The sequence below is a fragment of the Balaenoptera physalus genome, assembly GCF_965194825.1.
Source record: "Balaenoptera physalus genome assembly, chromosome: 11".
In the NCBI taxonomy this organism is placed as follows: Eukaryota; Metazoa; Chordata; class Mammalia; order Artiodactyla; family Balaenopteridae; genus Balaenoptera; species Balaenoptera physalus.
The window spans coordinates 72456039-72477822 of NC_138896.1; the positions used below are offsets into that span (position 1 = coordinate 72456039).

General features: G+C 40.0%; 1 protein-coding gene across 5 annotated transcripts in view; it reads left to right on the plus strand.

The window, feature by feature from the left end:
• Positions 1-21784, plus strand: part of RBM6 (RNA binding motif protein 6) — a 105138-nt gene that overhangs the window by 33082 nt on the left and 50272 nt on the right. For 2 of the 5 annotated variants that reach the window (XM_082414139.1, XM_082414138.1), the window contains exon 6: positions 13985-14058. The exons of 2 other annotated variants lie outside the window; for them this stretch is intronic. In XM_082414139.1, the coding sequence (XP_082270265.1) occupies positions 13985-14058 (74 nt within the window). Of the gene's footprint in view, positions 1-13984; positions 14059-21784 lie in introns of those variants that run through there. One more of the 5 variants, XM_082414141.1, reaches the window with a different exon arrangement.

A 21784-nucleotide genomic window follows, 5' to 3' on the forward strand; every position in this document is an offset into this window, starting at 1 on the left:
TCTGCTGTACAGAGCTGGGGCAGGAACTGGAGTAGTGTTGATGTTATTTTATGTTCTTAGCTGTTCTTTCTGTTTATGTAGCATACTTCCTCCAGAGGTCTTGGAATGGTTGTAGATGTTCTCATTTTCACAGTGTTTCTCTAATATTTGAATGCAGACAGAACTGCTGTTGATTTTTAGATGGACTTGAATACTGACAGTATAAAGCTTGCTGTGATTTTTTTCCCAAAGGAATTTGTATCATTTAAGTAAAAACAGTATAGCTTATGGATTATGTTTCCTAATAAGTCTCAGACATAGAAAGTAACTCTCTTACAGTAAACTGAAGTACTACAGAATTGTTTTAGTACTGCTTCATTAAGTAGTGTCAGAAAGTTAGAAGGTTAATAGCGTGGTGTTAGTAGGAAGAAACAATATCTTGCTTTGATTCTGTCAGTGTTCATACAGTGAGTGGACACAGTTTTTGTGACCCTGTGAAGGAAATTTCTTCTTAGGAAGTAAGCATTTGCAGCAACCAAGTCACTTGGTCTCGTACCCTAGCATTTTGGGTATATTGAAAGTGTCAGAGGCTCTCTGCATTTATTAAGGAAGCAGGCTCATATCCTTTCATTTTTCACAATTGAAATGGTTTGAGTTTTTACCTCTGTGTTGATAAAACAGAAGTGCCTTCCTTAAGAAAAGAAAAAACTCTGAGTATCTTTCAGTTTAGGGGCAGAAATCCATTGTGAAATGGGTTGACACTGGTGATACAAAACATGCATAGTTTATGGTATTCCAGATGGAGTAGCTCAACATCATTTATAAAAAATAAATTATAGTTGGAAAATGCAAATACACATTTTTGTTTTTTTTTTCTGGCACTTACAGAATAGACAAGTAAAACTTTTAGTTCTTAGGGGAAAACTGACCAATCAGAAAATATCACACTTAACTTGTCACATCTCTAAAACTACAGAAGATGTTTTCAACCAGGAGACTTACTGGGTTTGGTACCACATTTGGGGAGGGTGTTTACAGATGAGCCTTAAGGAAAGGTGGCTGAGCTTTAAAAATAAGAATGTCTGGGAAGCCAAGAGGCACTTTTTAGGGCTGGGTGGGCCTTGTGGAGGCAGTGGATGGACTCTATGGCTGAGCGGAGAACAGTACACCTGGAGAAGAATCCTGTGATGCGGTCCTAGAGGGATCAGGTGAACTGGGGAGAGGTGCTGGAACTAGGGTTAATTTTAGTCATCCTTGGCATTACCTGGGGATTGGTCTTGTTTATTTCATTTTTAATGTTTCCCACCCCAAAGACTTTGAGTAGAAGGTCCTGTTAGAGAATATGGATGTTTTGTGACTCTTACCCTCACTTTAAGGTACCCTCACCTCTCCTGAGAGATTACCTTGGTGTAGACTCTGGAAATGGACAACTTGGCTAAGTACCATAAGCAGAGACATGAGCGAGTTGTCTCTGATGATGATGTATTCTGAACCTCATTAGGTGGTGTGTTACTTACTGCAGAATAGGGGCTCACTGGACTATTGGGAATGATAGCTTGAGGTCCCTGTAGACTTTATAGGAGCAGTAAGGCACTAAGGTTTAGTGACTAAGGGAAGTTTGAGTTTAGGTCTGTCAGCTAGTAAGGGGAGGGGTCGCCTAAGAGGATATAAGTATGTTTTCAGGGCTTGGTCAGGTCTGGGTACTTTTGAGGGTTTGTTGCTGACTTTAAAGTAGAATCCCAGTACTGTTTTGGAAAGCAAGACTTTAGAATTTCTGGTTTTTTGTTTTTTGTTTTTTGTTTTTTTATAAAATGTATTTATTTATTTAAGAATTTCTGGTTTTACTTAATCTTTTTCTTTGGGGTAGTTAACTTTCCTAACACTTAAGATGAAACTCATTTTCTATTCTGGGAGCTGGCTCATTCTTCAATTTAAGCTTCCTTATTAAAACCCCTTAAGTTAGCAAGGATGGTTAGTGGTAGTTTGCAGCCCTGGTAGGGAAGTTTTAATATTTTTATTGACTTTGTTATTGGGCTCCCTGCATGCTACCTTTCCTTGGGGCTTTTGGGTGTCGAGTCTTTTTTTTTTAGTATGGTATTAATTAATTGATTGATTGATTGATTATTTATTTATGGCTGTGTTGGGTCTTCGTTGCTGCACGCGGGCTTTCTGTAGTTGCAGCGAGCAGGGGCTACTCTTTGTTGTGGTGCACGGGCTTCTCATCGCAGTGGCTTCTCTTGTTGCGGAGCACGGGCTCTAGGCACGCAGGTCAATAGTTGTGGCTCACGGGCTCTAGAGCGCAGGCTCAGTAGTTGTGATGCATGGACTTAGTTGCTCTGTAGCATGTGGAATCTTCCTGTACCAGGGTTCAAACCTGTGTCTCCTGCGTTGGCAGGCAGATTCTTAACCACTGCGCCACGAGGGAAGTCCTGGGTGTAGAGTCTTAATCTGGATCTGAGAATGGGACATCCTTCGCAGCCCAAGGCATCACTTTATTCAGAAGCAAGGACCACCAGCTTGGCAGTTTTTGGTTGGTAGACTATGTAGCATTGGAGGTCTCTATCTAAACCACACAGGACATCTGGAGGTAGAACAGACAGGTGACAGTATAGCATGACAGTGATGAGCAGATGCCTTAATTGGCAGGTTATATTCTCTTCCCTAGAACTATGTGGCTGAGATGGAGTTTGCCTCTCTGAAATGCAGAAGGTGTTTGAACTGTTTATAGCCCTGTGTCGGTTCACTGCCTTTCTGAGTTCCTCACTCTTCTTTAGGTAGAATTGCTTCTGGCTTCTATAGTCCTCACTTGTCTTTTTGGTCAAATGCTTAGGTGGCTTTGTCTGAATCTTAGTTTGTATAAGGCTGTATGGGGCTTCCTGTGCCTTTTGGTAGTTAGAAGAATTCACTGAAGAGTTCCCTCTGATGGAGTAGCAAGAAGAAAAGAGTCATTAATTAGCCTGCATAGTGCAGGAGCCTGCTTGAGTCCCAGCTTCAGTCCAGGGAGGAAAAGTCATTTATACAGTTACCTTCAATGGGAAGCAGATAGAGGCCATCCATAAAAACTATTTATGGGATTTAAAGTACATTGGCTTCTTCCTTTAACTTTCCCCTTGCAGAATATCTGATTTGTGCTCACCCTTTCTAGCTTACATTCTCTACCCTCAGAATGTAAATTAAAGCAATTTTTCCCTACTTCCATGTTTCTTACTTAGGTTATCACTTAGGTCTTCTATCTAAGTTAAATACAAGCCTCTTAGGAACTATTTGGTGGTAATGGTTACACTACTTTGTGAATATACTACTGAATTGTACACTACTGAATTACACTACTTTGTGAATATACTACTGCATTTTATGGTATGTGAATTACATCTCAATTTTAAAAAATAAGCCTTCTTGAAAATTGGTTGACAGCTTTTAGAGGCAACAGGATTAAAAGAGAATAACACCTAGGTGAATGCTTGAAGGTAATCACTGGTCAGAGAGATCAGCAAATAAAGTGATGTCCCCTGAGTTTCAGAGAAGTAAAATAAATCAAGACTTTTCATGGGTATTATAGGAAATGATCAGACAAGAAGTAGAGAAAAATGCATACAGATGGACCTTTTTTGTGTGCTTTCTGGAAGGCTCACTGTACCTCTGTTCCAATGCATATTTTTTAAAAAGAATATTTTCAACCTCTAAAAACGTAATTGGGTTGTAAGAATTTGTAAATTCTCAGAGAGAAGCTGTTTTCTACATAGGAGACCTTTGGAGGCCTTGAAGGTCTTGGTTATTTCAGTCTCAGTATTGGGGAAGTTTCTCTACTATTTCTCCTTACTAAAAGAGGGCTGCTTTGCCTTCAGGGGAGTTGTTTTTTTTTTTTTTTTTTTTTTAATAAATTTATTTATTTATTTATTTATTTTTGGCTGTGTTGGGTCTTCGTTTCTGTGCGAGGACTTTCTCTATTTGTGGCAAGCGGGGGCCACTCTTCATCGCGGTGCGCGGGCCTCTCACCATCACGGCCTCTCTTGTTGTGGAGCACAGGCTCCAGACGTGCAGGCTCAGTAGTTGTGGCTCACGGGCCCAGTTGCTCCGCAGCATGTGGGATCCTCCCAGACCAGGGCTCGAACCCGTGTTCCCTGCATTGGCAGGCAGATTCTCAACCACTGTGCCACCAGGGAAGCCCCCTTCAGGGGAGTTTTTAAATGATCTGGAGCACTTTGAGATGTTTAGAGTGGTCTGAAATGTGACTTCCAAACCACCTCAAAATGTACCTTAGGAACCAGGATAGGGGAAATGGTAATATTCCATTTGTAGAACTTAGTCCTGACTCTGTTGAAAGAATGTTCGTTTTGTTGTGGTATTCCCTCTTTTGGTTTTGTGGGGCCTACTGTTTTTTGTTTTTGTTTTGACCACGATTTTTAAAACTAGATTTGGACTGGAAAGAGAAAAAAAAAGATATTCATTGGCTTGGTTTATATCTTTCATGGTTCATTCAGTTGTTTTAGGGGCAGGGGGAACAGGAAAAACAAAGTAAAATAAGACAAAAAATTCTTTTTGTGTTTATTTGAATGCCCACCAGTGCTTTTGCATTTATCAGAAATGAGTGTTGGCTGTCACAATCGTCAGATACATGTTAGAAAATCCCGTGGTACAGGAGTTGGGGTGGGGGCTGTGGAATAGTACTTCATAGCTCTGGTGAGGGAAAGTGACTAGATAAGATCATTTTGATTTTAATTTTATTTATTTATTTTTTAACTGAAGTATAGTTGATTTACAATGTTGTGCCAGTCTCTGCTGTACAGCACAGTGACTCAGTTATATACATATAGACATTCTTTTTGTATATTCTTTTCCATGATGGTTTATCAAAGGTATTGAATATATCCCTGGTGCTATACAGTAGGACCTTGTTGTTTAGATAACATCATTTTAAAAAATGAATCAAATGTCCCTGACAGGGTAGGAAAATCATTGCTTAATAAATGAAGCTTAAGCTTCATTAGGTTTTTCCTAATAACCTAGCAATTGAATTTGTGTCACAAATTAAATCATTTCCTGCCTTTGCTTGTCTTCAAATCAAAGAAGAAAATATTAGTCCTGTTGTCTTATCTCACACTCCAAGCTACAAAAATTCCTGGTAGCAATGTGTGAGGTTATGTGTGAATTGGTGGTTAAATAATATTTGTGTAAGTATTGGGATATGTTTCTTCAACCTGAAAGTATTAGTTAACATTAGTTAACATGTATGTGCTAACTTTGGAAATAAAATATTGGATGAGTAGATCCTCTCAAGAAATTTTTGTCAAAAATTCTGAGAGACTTAATTTTAATTTCTAAAACTATGCAATGGTGTTATGTTGAGGGAGTAGAGTGTTCTGTTTGTCTAATTGTAAGTAATTTAAAATTCTGTATTTTTTAGAAAATTTTTCATTTTAGCTTTCAGATTAATATCAAGTCCTAGAAAGTGCTCACCTTGTTTATAAGACAGTGAGTATGTTTGACAATGTACAAGCATATCTGATGAAAGGTTTTGGTAAATCTTTGTCAAGAATAGTCCTGTATTTTAAAATGACTGCACGGAGGACAAGTGCCGTCAGTAAGTTAGCTGATTACAGTGGTGTTTGCAGTTGAACTTGGCATGGGGTGGGGGGGGTGGGGGCGACAAACTTCATGTAAATTGAGAAATGGAGGTCTGAACATGTTCTGGAGTGATGTCAGCAGAAAGCGGTGTATGCCTCTGTGTCATATAGGCAGAGAGATGGTGAGAGATTTTTTTTCCTCCTGACACCAACCAATTCTGGCACTAAGTGGGTATCCTATAATTCATTTCAGTTCTGACACTAACTACCCAGAGTTAGCGTCAGACTCCATAGGTTTAAGGGCTTAGTCCCACAACACTGCCTTTACTTCAGATGCCATTCACAAGTATCAGATCCCCAGGTTACCCATACGTCTGTTGGAGGTTCTCACAATCCCCCACCCCCTTCAGATTTGATAATTTGCTAGAATGGCTCACAAGACTCAGGGAAACACTTAACCAGTTTATTATACAGGACCAGGTGAAGAGGTAGATAGGTACTTAGGTCTGGAAGGGTTCCAAGCGTAAAAGCCTCTGTCCCATGGAGTTAGGGTGCACCACCCTCCTGGAATGTGGATATGTTCACCAACCTGGAAGCTTTACAAATCCCATGATTTAGAAGTTTTTATGGCAGTTCCTTTATGTAGGCATTATTGATTACCTCATTGGCCATTGATGATTGACTCAATCTCCAGCCCCTTTCCCCTCCCTGGAAGTTAGGGTATGAGGCTGAAAGTTCCAAGCTTTTAATCAAGTCTTGGTTTTTCCGATGACCAGGCCCCATCCTGGAACTATCTAGGAGCCCACCAGGAGTCGTCTCATTAAAACAAAAGACTCATCGCTCTTATCACTCAGGAAATTCCAAGAGTTTTAGGAGCTCTGTGTCAGGAAACTGGAGCAAAGACCAAATATCTCTCTATGATACCACAGATGGGGATCCTAAAGCTGTATCTGGTTGGTACCTGCTACCTTTTGTTGGACCTCTGTTCTCTATTACAGGGCATAGATGACCTAGGCTCATGGTCTGGTCAGCATGAGTCTCACAGAATGCCATCTGTCTGCTAACTCTTCTCTAGATGCTAGTTCACTTCTGGAATAGTTGAGTGGCTAGGCTAGTGTGATCTGCTGTCATCTTGAACAACTTGCAGCTCAGAAGCCATTATCTTTGTAGAACCTTCCCAGAGCCCCTTAAAACATTGGTGAATTGTCCTTTTTGTACTAAGACCCAAGGCAGTGGGGAAAAAATGTTTATGGGCCATACTTTCTTTCCCAGTCAAAATGAAAATAGCTTTGTGACCTATGGGAAAATCAGATATGTTTTTAGTATACACTAGAAATCAGTGAGGAAATACATCAGTGCTAAAATTTTAGCAGCAACACAGGGGCAGCTGTCTCATCTTTAGTCCCTGAGAGTGCTTTGTAATAGAAGCACAGGGGTACTGAAATGTATTATCTCATGCACCCCTGAAACCACCCTGCAAAGGAGTTACCATCATTGCTACTTGGCATATGAGATAACCCAGGCCCAGAGAGAAGTGGCTTGCCTGAGGGCACGTGGTGAATTAGCTGTAGCTTCTTGCCTGTGTACATAACTGTAGAAGTTACTTTCTTGTGTGTTGCTCCAGTGAAGATACTCATTACAAGTGATGTGACATTGACTGAGCGACACTGCGTGCCAGGTATTATGCTAGTGTTGGGTCTACAGAAATGAAAATATCCCCCTCCCCCACTTAGTCTGGGACCTCTATTGTTCTGGGATCATCTCTCTGCATGGGCAATTTGCTTCAGCATTGATGCTACTCCTCTCTTTTTTTTTTTTTTTTTTTTTTATAATTTATTTTATTTATTTATTTTTGGCTGCGCTGGGTCTTCGTTGCTGCACGCGGGCTTTCTCTAGTTATGGTGAGCGGGGGCTACTCTTTGTTGCCGTGCTTGGGCTTGTCATTGCAGTGGCTTCTCGTGTTTCAGAGCACAGACTCTAGTCTCACAGGCTCAGTAGTTGTGGCACATGGGCTTAGTTACTCCGCGGCATGTGGGATCTTCCTGGACCAGGGCTCGAACCCGTGTCCCCTGCATTGGCAGGCGGATTCTTAACCACTGTGCCACCAGGGAAGCCCCTACTCCTCTCTTGGGTGATCCTTTTTGCCACTCCTGTACCATCTTTCCTGTCAGGTTGGAGTGTTCTTAGCTGGGGGGAAAAACTCAGATCTTATTTCTGGTGGTGGCTCTGTAGGTTTTTTTGGTTGTTTTCAAGTGAACAAAAATTGAACTAGATCATTGGCTCTAAAAAGAGTAGTTGTTCCCAGATTTTAAAAAAGTCCTGGGGATTTAATATACAGGGTTGTGACTATAGTTAACAGTACTGTGTCGGATATTTGAAGGTTGCAGTAAGAGTTGATCTTTACAGTTCCCACCACAAGGAAAACAAATCGTAACTGTGTATGGTGATGGATGTTAACTGAACTTATTTTGGTAATCATTTTGCCGTATATACATATATCAAATCATCATGTTGTATCCTAAAAGTAATACAGTATTATTTGTCAATTATAGTTCAGAAAAAAAAAATAAATGTTCCCTTTTTTGACTTACATAGCATTTTGAGATGGTCTATGCTTATCTACTTGTCATAACTCTTCCATTAGACTAAGCTCTCTGAGGGCTAGGACACTCCCCTCCTCTGTGCTCACATAGCGTTGTAAATGTCAGTGGAATTGAAATGAGTTGAATAAGGGTGAGAATTTCCTAACAAATGTTAATCTGGGCCCGAGAACCATCATCAGAATGAAGTGACCCTAAGATTAATTTTGGATTTTGAAAACTACTTGAAAATACAAACCAAAAAAAATATTTAAAAAAAATAACCAGCTGGTGCAGATGGAAAGCTAGATAAAATAGAACCATATGCAGTTTTCAAAAATTTAACAAGTAATCATCAGTGCATATCTTTGTAGTTTCATCTGTTTTATTATAAACCAGCAATCCTTATATGCATAGTTGAAGGAGAGAGAATTGAAAGTGCTTATAAGATGTCAAAGTGATGATTTCATATAGGCCAGTTTCATTCTTCCCAGACGGTATTTTGACATGTAAGTCAGATATTTTCCTAATTTTCCTAATGAAAGCTGCAGGTACATACTCATTTGAGGTTTTAACATAGCAAAGTATCTGTTGGAAATCTTTCACACAGGCCTCCTTTGTCATGTCATTTCCATTGATGGGAATTCAGATACCTGGATCAGTTCTGTTTGACTTTTGTTAAAATCTCTAACCTGATAATATTTTACTTTTCTTCTAAACACCTATATTCCCAGTGAAATGGAATTAGGAAAACAAGACCGATAGAACTAAGCCCTCTTGAATCTCTATTAATATTTTTCATGGTGCTTTTTATATTCATAATGCTTTGTTTCCACAGAAATATTACTCCTTGTTTAAAGGGAAAAATCCCTGTGTTTTCTTTTTCCTCAAAGATACCCAATAAAATTTAAAAAATTAATTTTTCCCTCTGCCTGTGTCCTTTAAAATTCTGATTCTTTTTTACATTTCATAGTTGGTATGTATATTCTGCCCTTTTTCAAAGTCAACCAGTACTCTCCTAATGGGAGATTCAACTGAGCTTGTTTATGTTTAGTTGGGTTTTTCTTGGTCAGTTTGAATATAGGGCTGCTCATCTCATTTGCCTAAATAATAATCTTGGTGTATAACTGTTATGAAAACTGGGCTTGGTATAGACTAACAGTTGGCTTGAATGATCAAGGGCCGTGTTTGTCAGCGTCACTGAGTCAGCTTTTCTAGGGACAGAGACTAAAGAATTAGTTCTGGGATTGGATATTATTTATCAGGGCTTTGTTTTCTGTACCTTGTTTTCCTCTAAGCACCTGGTTAGCTATTATCACAGATACTTTTTTGGGGAACAGGCAACCACATGGTTAATGAAGATGGAGAAGAATTGAAAATTTAATATTACCTTTATAGATTTCCTTCCTTGGCCTTGTTCTCATCCTTCTCAACTGCAAAAAAAAGTATAAGGAGCATTCACATTTCTATGAGAAATCTATACATTTAGGTTAGAAAATGGAGTAAGATATGCTTTTTAATAGTCATACAAATAAGCCACAAAGACCCATCAGCCCACCAGGTTTCTTCCCAGCATGTGATGATGGAAGAAAAAGGTAATAAAAGAGACTTTTTTATTACTCTTTTTAGGTGAGAATCTGTCTGTGGGACTGTTAACACTGAGTTTACCATCTTGATGATTCCAGATGGTTCCTAGCAATTCTGAATGCAAGGTTGGTTGGTAGTCTTCAGAACATTTAGGTCTCTGAGTGGAACATCTTCTGTGTCTACTAGAACTTTTTCTGTGAATTATAAAATTACATTTGAGAACTAAAGGAAAAAAATTCCAATTATCTCAATACAACCACTGTAATCATTTTTGTTTACAGTTGTGTCACATTACATCATTTTCAGATTTCTGTATATTCACCTGTGCTTGCTCAACTCCTCTCCCCTACCCCACACCCCATTTTCCCTCTCATGGAGTGAGCATGAGAGTTGGGGGTGTGACTCGGCTATGGCTTCAGGTGGTCTCTCCAGTTTTCTCTGAGGATGAGCATTCACTATGCTGGCTGTGATTCTGTTATTTAAAGTGATATATTTTTCATACATTATGGCCCTTAAATGCAAGCCAACCTCTTCATCTGGTGTCAGCCAAAAGAAAAGTGATCTGTTGCGACGCTGGAGGAAAAACTGGCAGTGTTGGACTTAACCTATATTGAGAGATGGTATGTTGTTCTTCACCTTGGGGTGTTCAAGTATGATATTGAAAATGCATGGTTTTCATCTCATATGCTGACTTTTGTCTCTAACCTCTGAATTAGATGCAGCTTCATTGTATTTAATTCTAGTCCTTTTTCCTATACACATTTTATATAATTGTTCTCAATTTTAAAGTTTTTAAAATATACTATATTCAATATACTATATCAAGTATCTTATCATATTGTAATTTTTATAGCCATCATTTACAACAAGACTTTTGGGTTTTTGTCTTTTCAGAAGAATTTTGATAGCCAGTATATTCAATCCATGAAAGTGAATGCTTTCTAACTTGCACAGTCAGGCCCACTCACAATGGTTCTGCCATAGATATTTTAGAATAAAAATAACTGTTGTGCTCAGATTTCAATATTTCTTAACTATAGACATAGTCTTATCTGTGCTCAGGCATGTGGGATCCTTTCTGTGATTGGGCTCCGTGGAGGTTGGAAATCAGATTAATTTATACAGTGTAGTGGTTAATAACATCAATTTGAATCTGGACTGACTGGGTTTGAAGCCAGGTATTGCTACTTAACCATTGAAGTGATTTTGAACAAATTACTTGTTCTTTCTTTGACTGCTTCCCCATGATGGGTAAAATGAGGTTAATAATATTTACCTTATAGGATAGTAATGTGAGGATTAACTATATGTAAAATATTTAGAATACAGTCTTGCACCTACAAGTGCTTTGTAAATATTACTTGGTATCATCACCCGTTTTGGCAATTTATGAAAATCCTTATAGTACAACTCTGAGTCTTGGAAACACAAAATGCTTTGGATCAAGATTGGGTCCTTTTTAATTTTTATTTATTTATTTTTAAAATTTTAGGTATTATAGTTAAACTTTTCTGCTTTTTCTGGCCACACTGCATCGTTTGCGGCATCTTAGTTCCCTGACCAGGGATCAAACCTGGACGCCAGCAGTGAGAGCACCGAGTCATAACCACTGGATCGCCAGGGAATTCCCTAAACTTTAAATTTCTGTTTTTGTTTGATAGCTAAAGTTTCAGGCAGAAGAAGTTGAATGTTGGGCTTATACATTTAAATATTATATCTGAAGTACATTGTCAACATATAGTATCTCAGGATTGTATAGAGATGCTATTAGATGCTCATTATATCTCCTCTAGATGCTCATTATGTCTCCTCTAGTATCTTTTCCTTTGCAGTGACATTAGTATCAAAGTCTGTTTGTTCTTTAGCAAAGTATGAATGTTGCCATGAATCCTTTCTTTTTATGCACATAGATTCTGTGTGCTCCTCTGGGCCACAATAGTTACTTCTTTAAGAACAGAAAGGAAACTCAGGGCTTTGCCAATTTGGTGTTGGTTCCCTGTGTTTTTCATTTTGGCAGCTATGGAGAGGGTTTGCTTTCCACACACCTGGACGCTCCTTTGACAGTGTTCTGTAGAGGTAATCAACACACTTGAGAGTATATCTGTTTGTTCCATGGCTGCCCCTTTCTGATTGTGGACATGAATTTGAATGTTTACAGTAGATACTTGGTGATAAAAGGAACTTTAGTTGCTTCTGCTCTTCTGCAGTGTTTCCCAAGAACACTCAGAGCCCTTTACAAAATGCAGAATGTTTTACGTATGAGATGTTCACCGAGTTGAATCAAGAAAATCCACTTGAAAGGAAATATGTAACAAAACAATTTCTGCTGTTAATAGGGTATATACAAATGCATATACTGTTTCTCTAAAGTAGTTTCATTTCTCCAAATAGTTACTAATCAGAGAAGACTGATTTTGTTGTGGTAAGTTTAAATAGAGATTCCAGGGGTTAGTTCTAATCTGTGTTGGTCAAAGCTGTGAAATCAGGTACAAAGTCTCTGTCCACCTAAGGTGGTGCTGAGATTTCTAGTAGCTTTCTTTTCTTCCCAGTCATTTCCTAAAATTCAAAGGAAGAATCAAATTATACCATTGTAACATTTCGTAATGAACTTGGAGTATGTAACAGATCTAAAGCCTTACCTATATCATAATAAAACATTTCAGGCCATTCATTCCATGTGACAAGGGATCCAACCCATTTCACCAAGTTTGGTCTGTTTTTAAGTTATATTTTCTCTTGCCCTAGCTTTTTTTTGTTGTTGTTTTCCTTTTCCTTTCCCTTTTTTTTTTTTTCTTTTTTTGGCCTTTATTACCTTGATTCAATGATACCAGTTTTCTGTTATTATATATACTTTGTGCTCAAAATTGACCTAGGTTTTGTGTGGTTTCTCTTTCCCTGAGTTTTATTTATTTATTTTTTTAAAATAAATTTATTTATTTGTGTTTTTTAAAAAATTTTTGGCTGTGTTGGGTCTTCATTGCTGCACACGGTCTTTCTCTAGTTGTGGCGAGCGGGGGCTACTCTTCATTGTGGTGCGCAGGCTTCTCATTGTCGTGGCTTCTCTTGTTGCAGAGCACGGGCTCTAGAGCTCAGGCTCAGTAGTTCTGGCACACAGGCTTAGCTGCTCCGCAGCATGTGGGATCTTCCCGGGCTAGGGATCGAACCCATGTCCCCTGCATTGGCAGGCGGATTCTTAACCACTGCACCACCAGGGAAGCCCCTGAGTTTTACTTCTTATTTGAACAAATCACATCTTTTTCTTGGTGTTCCATCTGCACAGTGTCGCTCCTAAAGATGAACTTCTTTATCCTGTGAGGCAGTGGAGGAAACATGGAAGCCACTTGTGGAGCATTGCTTTAATAAGTATATTTTTGTAGTCATATGGTGGCAGTATCAAGGAAATTATAGGATGGGGTTAGTGTTAGAGTTTATCAGCTTGTAAATCCCATGACTTCCCATCTCATGGGTCATGAGAGTCACAAATGACACTTGCTCAGGAAAATGGTGAAGGGTGTTTTGTACTCTGATGGTACATACAATTCTTGAACATTGTACTGATTGCTAACAATTCCTGTCTCTCCCCCAGCCTACCCCAACTTTGTGCATAAGCACAGTTTTGGACCCAGACATTTGTACTTACTTATGCTTTTACACCTTCTTCCTTTCATAAAGATTTTAGCTGGCTTATGACTTGAGTTGAAACAAGGAAAAAAAGAGGAGACCTGATAATGGTCTGTCCCCTGCCAACCAGAAGCTTCCTGTGGTATATAGTTGCCTCAGTCTGTCAGCACTTCTGTCTTTGAAGGTGGTTTCTGCTTGATAAGTGGTGACTATTAGCATAGCTTTGAGATAATTGCTTCTCCTTCCTCTCTCGGGATACATTTTTTTTTCCAGATACTTTCCTGTTCTTGTTGACCTTGTTTTTCCAGAAGACTCAGCCTGTGGTTAAAATGTTTCAGGTCCCCCTTTGAACTTTCTGTGGGATTAACCAATTCTGGGGCACCCTCACCAGATCATCAGTGCTAAAGAGGGCAAAGAATCTTCTTGGTTAATAGAAAAGGCCATTTTGGAATGACTTTCTAAGTCCACAAACATCCAGACTTTCCTTCAGTACTTTTTTCTGTTTGGGGTAGCAGCTTTGCCTAGTACAGGGGAGGTGGGGGGCTATGGGGAGGGCTTGTGTTTAAGGGGTTCAGAAACAGGGGATTTAAGTGTGTCTTTTGTGTTTTCAAGGCACTAACACCACTCCCGTCTGTATTTAAATGCTGTCCCCAGGTTACGACTATGGCTATGTCTGCGTGGAGTTTTCACTCTTGGAAGATGCCATCGGATGCATGGAGGCCAACCAGGTTGCTTTATACTTCGGTCAAATGATGCTGGAAGGATATATTTTTTATGTATGGGGAGGGAGGGCTTCAAATGATTAAACTTTGGAAAGGTACCAGAAATCTGTATTTGGAGCATACCACATTCCAACCAGGAGAAACTTTAAAAGAAGCTGCGAAGGTTTCTCTAGAAGAGTTAATGGGCACAGAGTGTATTTTAAAAAATAGCATTCAGTTGTAGTTGCACCATATTCCAAGGACAGTAGATGGAAAAAAATGACAGGTCTGGAGTGCTTCCTTTTGGAATGTGACTGAGCTTGGGATCCAGATGCAAAGAATGATCCTTGCCTGTCTGTGATCTGAAGGAACTTCCTGGCACAGGAATTCTAGGTCAGTACTTACACCCAGACCTAGGGTGAAGACCACTGATGGCATTTCCTGTGGCACTCAGGTCCTGCCTGCATGTGCTACTTTTGGAAGAGGGCCAATGGGGAGAAGAGAGTTAGTTGTTGATTGTTGGGGTCTTTTGCATTCATCATTGTTCTTTGCAAATTGGGGTTTCGTACTCAAGTTCTTAGCTGCATATAGTCAGAGCTGGTGAATCTGAATCTGTATTCACCTTATGTTTGAAACACCTAGATGTATTTAGCTTGCCACCTAGAACTGTCATCTGGGTCTTTAATTGAACGCTGCCTGGTAGTTTTGGGAGGAATTATGAAATGGATAGAATCCTTGTCATCGTGTTTCCTTGGGGAAAGTTGTTTTCTTTGTGATGTGTTAGTTCCTCCATCTGTAAAGTGGGAGAAAGAAGCTTAGTGATACAGTTTGATTTTTACGTACCCACTGCCTGTGCTTAACATTGTGATTGCGATGCACCCAGAATCTTAAAAGAAGGCTCTGCCAGAGAAGAGTAGTATTGCATGAGAACTGTTTCTCTTTCATAGCCTAATGCCCTTTCATCAGCTTTGTTCCATTCAGCATGGCTCATCACATTTAACTTTTTCCCTTCTTTGACCATGTTCCCCCTTTATGGCAATGGAGATGACATGCTCTAAATCCTCTGGGATCAAGAAGTAATTAGAGGAAACTTGACGTATCCATTCCTATTGTTAGTAGTATAAATACTGTTAGATCCTCAGAAAATGACTGCATTAGGACCATATCCCCTTGACAGAATTCTTGTTGCCTGATTTGTTCAGTGTCCATCATTGAGTCAGTCATTTAACAGATACTAATTATGTGTCAGAAAATGCTATCTGCCAATATTTGGAGAGCGGAATAAAAGTCCTAGTCTGTATGCTTATGGTTGATTCCATTCTAACAATCTGTCCTAATTTGAGAACATTCGTTTAATTCATAAGCCTCTTGTCTTTATCAGTGAGTAATCTTTAAATCCTTTGCCACTGTACTAAAGAATATTGTGAGTGGTAGAAACATAAATGGGGAGCCATGGCAGATGCCATTTCTTTTGTACCATTCTCCCAACTGTGTGTTTCTCCTAGAAGGATGTTGCTTTTTATCAGAGCTATTTAATCTTAAAAATAACCATATTGTGTCTTAACTGCCTCTTCCTTCTATCCCCCAAAAAATCCTATCTAAAGTATCCAGCCTCCTAAAGAGTAATGTCAAATAGAACTAGGGCAGCCTTCTTTAAAAATAAGGATTATCCTTATGCTGGATTTCTGTTAGAGGTACATCTGGAAAAATGTTCATTTACACAAGCAGTGTCAAGGGGGTGTGGCCTATAGACATATCTCCCCTCACCCTTCCCACCCATTCTTTGAACACTCTTAGGACTACCAGATCCCTCATGAATGACCTTTGCCCAGTGAATGGGACACCAGAATAAAGCAGGAGCAAGGCCAGAATTTTTCTAGATGTGAAATAGAATGTTTTGACGGGTAACCATGCTCTTGCATAGGGTACCATATGTCACTCTGTGCAGGAGAGCAAGTAAGAGACAGCCTCTGTCTTCTAGGACCTTATAATCTCATACTAAGAAAGGTGACAGAGATTATGTGGTACTCACGGATTCCATAGAGTGTTCTCTCAGATAAACTCCAAATTCTGTCTGATAACATTTTCAGTATTCACTGGAGTTATTTCTTAATAAGGCATCACCATACCCTTATTCAGTCAACCCCATTTCCTAGATTTTTATTCTTCCCCTAGCCGTGGGACAGAGGTCACACTGCTAACACCGCCATGCAATAGAATCCTCTCGCTGAACTGCATAGACTTCATGACCCAGTCAATATTCTTTTAATAACCTTTACCACAGCTCAGATGTGTACAAATCATTCTGATGAGAAAAATTTTGAGAATGGAATATTCAGGGGGATTTTTGTAATTAGGTAGTATAGCATAGAAAAGAGGAGTGTAGGTTCTATAGTCAGATGTTACTTCCTAGCTGGGTTGTCTCTGGCAAATTTCTTAACCTCCCTTGGCCTCAGTTCCCTCTGTTACCCGTACCTCATGGGACCCTGGAGTGGATTAAACGAGATCGTGCATTCATGAGTGCCTGCTGTGTACTAGGCACCTTTCTGGATGCTGGAGATGCTGCAGTAAATGAGACAGATTATATAACTTCTGTTTTAGTGATAGAAGTCAGAACATAAGCAAGTAGACAAATTTAAAATAATATATGATAGTGCTAAGTGCTATAAAGATGATGAAGCAGGGTATTGAGAGAATGCATATGAGGGCAGTTTTAGATGAGGTGGTTAGGGAAACTTCTTGAGGAATAACATAGAATTTGAGTAGTGACTCTTGGTGCATAATGTATACAGAACACTTAGCATAGCATCTGATATCTAGTAAGTATTTGAAATTAGACAGTCATCTCCTCCTCCTCCTCTTCCTCTTCTTCATGTCAAGTAATTTCCAATCAGAATTCCGGGAAAAAAATTTTTATATCTGGATTTTCCTTAAGGAAATGGATGTGGATCAAGCTCCCAATATAACACAGCAGTTTAAAATCTTATGAGAGACATAAGAATGTGAGGGAAGAAGTCCTTACTCCTTGGAGTAAGGTGCAAGTGTTTGTGGAAGATGTCTATTCATCCATTCTCCTTCCCTCCAAGTTTTACTTACAGACCAAATTAGTATGAATTCTGAGTCACCATCTACAGGGCACCTTTGAGTAGTCTGTGTATATGCTTCTGAGGAGGGTTCTATGAAATGTTTTGGGTTGAGATTTTTATAACTCTTCACTATCCTGACTCTTGATGTGAAATGTCTTTTATTTATCATTGACTGATACTTATAAGTCTGGGAAAGGGGATAAAGGAGGTTTCTGCCAGCTTGCTTTGTCAGATATTGTGGGGTATGTGTGCATAATGAGGTTGTTCAGGATGATAAATAAGGCCCCTCTAGCCCTTTCCCAGTGCCTTAATGGAAACATCAAACTAGTAGGATGCTCTGCAGCAGTACTGAGCATGGTGGCCAAGGGGACTCATCAGGGCATCACTTAGCCAACAGCTGTCTGTCTGGGAAAGTAATTTCCTACAGAGGTCTGTCAGCTCATACCTTCACCATCTCTGTCTAGGAGAAGTAGAAAGCCAGCAAACACTGTGAGATGCAGAACCTTTTATTCTATCCCTTCCTGGGAAAGGTATTTCTAGCAGTGTCATATACCCTTGGCTTTCTTTATTGTCCAAGTCCCTGGGGATTGAGAGTGACTATTATCTCCTTTCTCTTTGTGTGCCATTGCACTGGGACTTGGGGAGGGGACTAAGAAGCATTGTGTTAGAATATCTCTCAGTGGTTGCCCAGTTGTGCTAGTTCTCTCAAACTGTTGTCATTTGGTCGGCAGCATTTTATTTTCTCAGATTTGCAGATATGATGTTTGTTGCCTATTTCTGTTCGACCAAATAGTCACTAAAGTGCCCTTATAAAAGGGCTCTGGGAGAATAATTCATTTCTCTGGAGTTTTTACTCAACTTTATTAGCATCAGTGACCTTCTTTAACTAAAGATGACTTGGCTACATGACAGAATCAGCCTGACTTTATAAAGTGCAAGGGAAAAGGATGCTGTTATCACCTAACATGAAAATTCCTTCAGACACTGGCTTTTTCTAGTATGTGGGATGAAGACTGTAGAATACATGAAGTTTTCTGAAATAGTGTTTTTTTGTGTCAACAAACTTAAGAGAGTTTGAGTTTTTGAAGATACCAGGATGGCCAGGGTATTTCTGAAGGTATGTGAAGGAAGCCAAATCTTAAATGGGATCTGTCCTTGTGGTTAAAATGAGATGAATAGGGAACGCTTAAGTTTTGGGGGATGGGAAGACTTTGTTGAGGCCATGATGGAAAAAATGAGCTGAGACTCAGTTTGTTGGAATCTTATTTAAGTTGTTAGCAATACTGTATGAAACATTTCAGTACTTGAATTGTGTGCTTTCCAAGTAACAAAAAAAAAATAATCTTTATAAATTCCTGCAAGGCTGTGGCGTTGCCTAAACCCTCACCCTAAAACTACTTCACTGAAGAGAATGTGGCATCCTGGCCAGAGCTCAACTGTATAACTTGTGGCTTGAGTCATGCCATTCTTTCTGGAAATTTCAATTTCAGTACCGTCTCCTGAGTGCCCTCAGTAGAGGTATTGGTGGGAAACAGAAAGGAAAATGAATTCTAAAATGTGTGTAAATCAACAATTATTGAAGATTCTCACTCTCCGGAGAGTTGGGGTATTCTGGAGAATTAAAAATGATTTTAAGGGGGACTTCCCTGGTGTCGCAGTGGTTGCGACTGTGAGCTCCCAATGCCAGGGGCCCAGGTTCAATGCAGGGTCAGGGAACTAGATCCCACATGCATGCTGCAACTAAGAGTTTGCATGCCACAACTAAGGAGCCCGCCTGCTGCAACTAAGACCCGGCACAACCAACCAAATAAATAAATAAATAAATAAAATATTTTTTAAAAATGATTTTAAGGATTGATGATCTGATTATGCAGTTTGGTTACCTGTCCAGTGATTGAGTCTTGGCTGGGCACCAGGCAATATATCATAGTAGTTAAATATATGGACTCTGATCTCCATCCAGCTAGCTCAGTAGGTAAATACATGGACTCTGGAGGCAGACTGCTTGGGGTTGCTTCTCAGCTCTGTCACCTTGTACTATGTAACTTGGGCAAGTGTCATAACATAACATCTCTGTGTCTCAATGTCCTCTCATACTTCTAGGGATTAAATGAGTTAATGCATGTAAGGTGATTAGAACTGGGCCTGGCACGCAGTGAACATTGAGTGTTTATTTGTTATTAACACACAACTTCTCATCTGACTGGACAAGAAAGTCCTAAATTATAGCAGCTCCAGTTTTGGCTTCATGGAGTATATGGTTAAAAAAGGATTTAGTGGCAGTGTCCAGGGGATTATTTTTACATCAACGATACTTCTTATTTAGCCTGTTGATTGGGACTGATTATCAGGTCTCTCTAGGTGTTTCTCCTGCCTCAGTGATCAAATCTTAAATTTTCTCAAGAGGAAGTGCAAGAGACATACCACATGTGGGGCATGGAGTATGGTTAGACCACACTGGGAATCTAGCCTGTGACCTTAAAACCCTAAACTCTGGTAACTAGCCACTGGCGTTGCCTCTCTCAGATTTTTTCCAATAATTGTAAAAGGTACTCTGAACTGGAGTCAGTTTAGTTTTCTTGAATTTGAAAAGTAAACATTTATCATTTGGCAGTTTTAAGGGAAATTTCCATTGTGTCTCCTATGATGAGATTTATGATTATTTTTGTTACACATGGTTCATTTCTGTGGATTGAAATAATTTAGTTCCTAATTGGTTCTAAATTGGACATGTGCCTGTATATTTTAACCTCGTGCTTTGATGTTGCCATATTTCTTTCAGCTTGTATTTTTTTTAAATTTATTAATTAATTTATTTATTTTTGGCTGTGTTGGGCCTTCATTGCTGCACGCAGGCTTTCTTTAGTTGCAGCAAGCCGGGGCTACTCTTCGTTGCGGTGCGCGGGCTTCTCATGGCAGTGGCTTCTCTTGTTGCAGAGCACGGGCTCTAGGCATGCATGCTTCAGTAGTTGCAGCACTCGGGCTCAGTAGTTGTGGCTTGCGAGCTCTAGAGCGCAGGCTCAGTAGTTGTGGTGCGCGGACTTAGTTGCTCTGCGACATGTGCGATCTTCCTGGACCAGGGCTCGAACCCGTGTCCCCTGCATTGGCAGGTGGATTCTTAACCACTGTGCCACCAGGGAGGCCCCCAGCTTGTATTTTTAGTTAATGTTTGACTTTATTTATTTATTTATTTATTTATTTATTTATTTATTTATTTATTTATTTATGGCTGTGTTGGGTCTTCGTTTCTGTGCGAGGGCTTTCTCTAGTTGTGGCAAGTGGGGGCCACTCTTCATCGCGGTGTGCGGGCCTCTCACTGTCGCGGCCTCTCTTGTTGCGGAGCACAGGCTCCAGACGCGCAGGCTCAGCAATTGTGGCTCACGGGCCTAGTCGCTCCGTGGCATGTGGGATCTTCCCAGACCGGGGCTCGAACCCGTGTCCCCTGCATTGGCAGGCAGACTCTCAACCACTGCGCCACCAGGGAAGCCCCAATGTTTGACTTTTTATAAAAATGAGATTGTGCAAAGTGCTAATTTTGGAACTTGATTACAGACAGTTATTGAAAAAAAAAAGCAGAATTTGTATAATTCTAATTAACTATTTCAGGGGTTATACAAAGGCACAGTTCCCTTTGTGATCTTGGTTATAACTTTGGTTTATGACTTTGTATACCTCCAGACAGTATAGTGTTAGGAGCACAGACAGGTTTAAGATTCCAGCTTCATCAGTTCCTAGCTCTTTTGTAACTTCTGAAGCTCAGTTTCCTCATCTATAAAATGGAGGGATAATCACAGTACCTACCTCAGAGCAATTGTGAGATTAAAGTATGTAATGTATGTGAAGTGCTTGGTATGGCAGCTGGCATGTGGTATATACTCAGTAGTACAGGGTGATTCTATAACACTGGACTCTACTTGGTTGCCTTCCTTTTTCTTGGCTGCTTATCTACCTCTTGGGACTCAGAGATGCCTGAGAAGTGGAGGCAGTGCTTTGGGTGGCAGCTAGATCTTTGACAGCCAGTTCACGTGGTGCTGTTGCACAGTGTCTCTCCCATGAAACTTGGGGTGTCTGGACTGAAAGTGAAAGAGGCTGGGTAGCACCTGTCTTGACAGTGTCTGAGGGATGAGTGCACAGGCATCCAGGCATGTGAGGGCAGACGATCATGGCCATTCCAGCACTCATACGGTGGAGAGCCTTGTTTCTGAATCTAGCATTGCTGGTAGTTCTGTCACAGAATTCACTTAGGCCACAGGTGGCATTGAATGTTTATTGGGTGTCTTCTCCATTCAAGTTGAACTTGGAGGTTATCATGTGTCTTTGTGTCTCCGTTCTCCACAGGGCTAATTGTTCAGATGTTGTCATTCCACCCTCTAGCTCATTTGTATGTGAGCTAGATACATAAATACGTGTCTATGTAATATGTATTATATATAATATGTACATATTTCTTGTTAAGAGTATTGATGGTATGACTTTGATAATCATGGGTAAGCTTATCTAGATTAATAATTATCTTTGGGATTTCCCTGGTGGCGCAGTGGTTAAGAATCCGCCTGCCAATGCAGGGGAAAACGGGTTCAAGCCCTGGTCCGGGAAGATCCCACATGCCATGGAGCAACTAAGCCTGTGCGCCACAGCTACTGAGCCTGCACTCTAGAGCCCGCGAG